We start from the raw sequence: 4,052 nt of genomic DNA, 5'->3' as shown, positions 1-4,052 counted from the left end.
ATCTTCTGTGTCTGTGTTAATTGGTTTCCCTTTTCTTTGTTGAAGAGGGTCTGTGCAATCCTTCTGCCTAGTCCGCCATCTTGCCCCGCCTCCTCCAAGGCAGTATCACTATGGAAGTAGATTGCCCAACCTTCCTTCTGAGGAGTGGCTGGCAGGTGTGAACCGCTAGCCTTCTGGTTAGTAGTCAAGTGCCTTAGGCACTACATCACCAGAGTTCCTAGGGTTTTCAATGGCCGAAGTTTTTTTCTCAGAAGTAGATTCTCAGGCCTTTCTTCCAAGGCAACTCTGGGTTGACTCAAGCTTCTAATCTTTCAGTAAGTAGTTAACCATTTGCCCCACCCAAGGACAGATGTTGTTGTTGTTGTTGTTGTTATGTGCCGTCGAGTAGGCCCCGACTCATAGCCACCCCTCCTAGGGTTTCCGAGGCAGTATCACTACGGAAGTAGGATTGCCCCACCTTCCTTCCGAGAGGACAGATGTTAGGTAGTGCTAAATGTTATGTGAAAAAAAATAAAACAAGATAATTGAGTAGAGAATGATGAAGTCCTGTTTTAAATAGGTGTGGGAGTCTGAGTCTTAAAGCTAAGATTTAGGAGTCATGAACGTACAGAAATGCACCTTGATTTTACCTATAATTTCTATCAATAATACTAGCTAACATTTATTGAGGGAGCTCTGGTGGCATAGTGCCTAAGGCATTTGACTGCTTATAATAGTTTGAGATTTAATTTATTATTAGTTCCATTTTACAAAGGAGTAAACTGAGACTTAGAGAGATTTTTAAAACGTTTAAAAATCAAGATCACAGAGCTTATGAAGGGCAGAGATAAGATTCAAGCCCAAGTTTTCCTGAATTCCAAGTCCATGTTCCTACTACTAAACCATGCTGGATATTTTCTTTATTAACTGCTTTTGTACACAACCTTAAGTAACTATGCTGATGAACTAATTTTTCTCCTTCAGTTCCAGTGTCTCGTCCTGTCCTGACCCTCTGGGATCCCAAGGCCCAGCCTGTGCCAGGGGATATGGTGAAGCTTCACTGTGAGGCACAGAAAGGTTCTCCCCCAATCCTGTACCAGTTTTATCATGAGAATGTGAGCCTGGGATACAGCTCAGCCCCCTCTGGAGGAAGAGCATCCTTCAACTTCTCTGTGACCATAGAGCATTCTGGGAACTACTTGTGTGAGGCCAGCAATGGCCTGGAGGTCCAGCGCAGTGACACAGTGGCACTCAATGTCATAGGTAGGTTAGTGGTATCTGGGCTTAAGGTCACAGTTCTGGTCAATAAAGCATTTCTACTATAGATGGTACATGTTCTACCATGTCCCAGAATTTTTGAACATACACAACAAAGCTTGGGCCTTCTGGAGACTGATACTGATTTCATGAGGGAGAAAGGGAATAAACATTAATTTTGAATGCTAGAAATCACCCTACATGTGCCATTATTTTGAAAATAAGAAATATTATATTGGAGATTATTCAAATGGAGAAATCAAGGCCTGTTAAAAATTTTCCCTAATAGACCTCAAAGCCCCACGTCTACTTTTGCCGAGATCTAAAATGACTGCTGCTGGAACTCAAGTACAGGTCTCTCTACTCAGGGTCTTCCAACAAAAGAACAGGCCTTACCACTGCAGAATTCAGTGGGGAGCCGGTCATCATCTTTGGCTTTGCCACTATTGCTGCTATTGGTGCTATTGCTGCTATGCTGTACTGCTTTAGAACCCAAAGGAAATCAGGTGGGTGTCTACATCTTACTCTCTGATGTTACGATTTTTGCCATTGTAAAAATAATTTGGTATTGTGTGTCCTTCCTATAAAGCTTAATAATTCCTTTTCAAGGGACTCATTCTATTCACTGCCACTCTGGAGGCAACAGTGACAAGAAGGTAAAATAAACTTCTCAATGAAAATGTAATTTCATGTGTTTAATTTGAGATTTAAATCATGTAGTGGAGTTTTGTTTCTATTTACGAGCTAGAAAGTTAGATATTTATTGTTCCACATCCATCCCAAAGCCTACTGAAAACAAAAAGGATGAAAAATAGAGAAAGGCCTCCATTTGTAAAAAATAGATAATAGCTATAGATGCAAACCATAACTCTGAAAAATAACAGTCAAATATAATGCAATCTGGATAAAATTGAGATAAAACTGAACATGAGATTCAAATATCGATGCTGATTGTTGTTGGTGTACAGAAATACAATTGATTTTTTTTTCCATGTATTTATCTTGCATCTTGTACCTTTGCTAACCTTACTTCTTAGTTCTAGTAGCTATTTTGTAGATTCCATCAGATTTTTTATATACATTTATTGAAATATAATTTATATACAGTGAAATACAATAAACTAAAGTGACATGGGTCAATGCATTGTTTTGTTTTTTCCCACAGTGTTCCCTTCTCTCCCCTCCCACCCTTCATAACCAACAAAGAAAGTTTCCTTCTATATATAAACCTTTCCTTGACTTTTTGCATTAATGAACTAATACTATATTTGTCCCTCTGTGACTGACTCATTCCACTCAGCATAATGTCCTCCAAGTTCATCCACATTATGCAGTGTTTTGCAGATTCTACATTATTCTTTAGGGTTTCATAGTATTCAATTTTGTGTATGTACCATAGTTTGATTATCCATTCCTCAGCTGATGGACACCTAGGTTGTTTCTATCTTTTTGCTATTGTAAATAGTGCTGTGATGAACATGGGTGTGCATATATCTGTTCTTGTTCTGGCTCTCACTTCTTTAGGATATATACCTAGCAATGGAATTGCTGGATCAAATGGTATTTCTAATTCCAGCTTTTTAAGGAATTACCATACTGCTTTCCACAGTGGTTGTATCATTCCACAGTCCCACAAGCAATGTATGAAAGCCCCAATCTCTCCACATCCTCACCAGCATTTGTTATTTTCTGTCTTGTTGAACTGGGGTGAGATGATATCTCATCTTTGTTTTGATTCGCATCTCTCTGATGACTAATGGTCATGAACATTTCTTCATGTATTTGCTGGCTGCCTGAATATCCTTTTTGGTTAATTGTCTATTCATGTCTTCTGCCCATATTTTAATTGAATTATTCATCTTTTTGTTGTTGAGGTGTTGGAGTTTTCTGTAAATATTAGAGATAAGTTCCTTGTCAGATATATAATTATTGACAAGTATGAATTTGTTGCTATTATTTTGTTTTGCACATTTTCATGGTGCTCCTGATTTCTTTGTTCCATATAATTTTCTGTTCTGAGCTTGTTTTGCTTATGAGTCATGTCATCATTTCCTTTGATGCTATTGTTTCAGTATGTGTTAAATATTTGTGCTGGTTCTCTTTTTTTATTTTGATGTGAAGGTTTGTCATTTTTCTTTGAGGTCACCCTGTGATTTATAATTTTCTCCCCAAGTGTAGAACAGTGTGTTCTATCTTTTAGTTGTCTGGACTTCCCTACCAATTAGAAGTTATGTAACTACACAATTTATTCCCTCTGTTTGGTTTGTAGTTGTCCTCATTTGTCAATTAATGTCTCTGGTTCCCTGCTTACAATTTTGTAGGCTTATTTACTTTGGATACTTCCATAACTGCATTGATTTCTGGATTATGTCATCAGGTGTGTTAATGGTCAGTTGTTGTTTGTTGTTGTTGGTTCTCTGTCCAAAGGACTCCCTCTATCATCTCTTGTAAGGTTGGTCTGGTTGTAACAAATTCCCTTAATTTCTGCTTATCTGGAAATGTCCTAATTTCACCATCATATTAGAGGGACAATTTTGCTGGGTATATAATCTTGGTTGGAAATTTTTCCCTTTCAGCGTTTTATATATGCCATCCCATTGCCTTCTCACCTCCATGGTTTCTGCCAAGAAATCTGAGCTTAGTCTTATTGGTTTCCCCTTGTAGACAACTTTTCATTTTTCCCATGCTGCTTTCAGGATTCATTCTTTGTCTTTGGTTTTGCTGAGTTTGATGATGATATGTCTTGGTGATTTTCTTTTGGGGTCTATCTTGTTTGGGGTTTGTTGGACTTCTTGAATGGATATATTCTCATCTTT

General features: G+C 38.1%; 1 protein-coding gene across 1 annotated transcript in view; it reads left to right on the top strand.

Moving 5' to 3' along the window:
- Positions 1-4,052, top strand: part of FCRL3 (Fc receptor like 3) — a 44,316-nt gene that overhangs the window by 23,437 nt on the left and 16,827 nt on the right. The window contains exon 7 of the mRNA XM_042781886.1: positions 964-1,242. Within this exon, the coding sequence (XP_042637820.1) occupies positions 964-1,242 (279 nt within the window). The remainder of the gene's footprint in view (positions 1-963; positions 1,243-4,052) is intronic.

The sequence above is a fragment of the Orycteropus afer genome, unplaced genomic scaffold (assembly GCF_000298275.1).
Source record: "Orycteropus afer afer isolate SDZICR_OR568_19922 unplaced genomic scaffold, OryAfe1.0 scaffold00193, whole genome shotgun sequence".
Taxonomy (NCBI): Eukaryota; Metazoa; Chordata; class Mammalia; order Tubulidentata; family Orycteropodidae; genus Orycteropus; species Orycteropus afer.
Note: the sequence above shows the minus strand (reverse complement) of the source record. Positions and strands in the feature narration are given on the sequence as shown.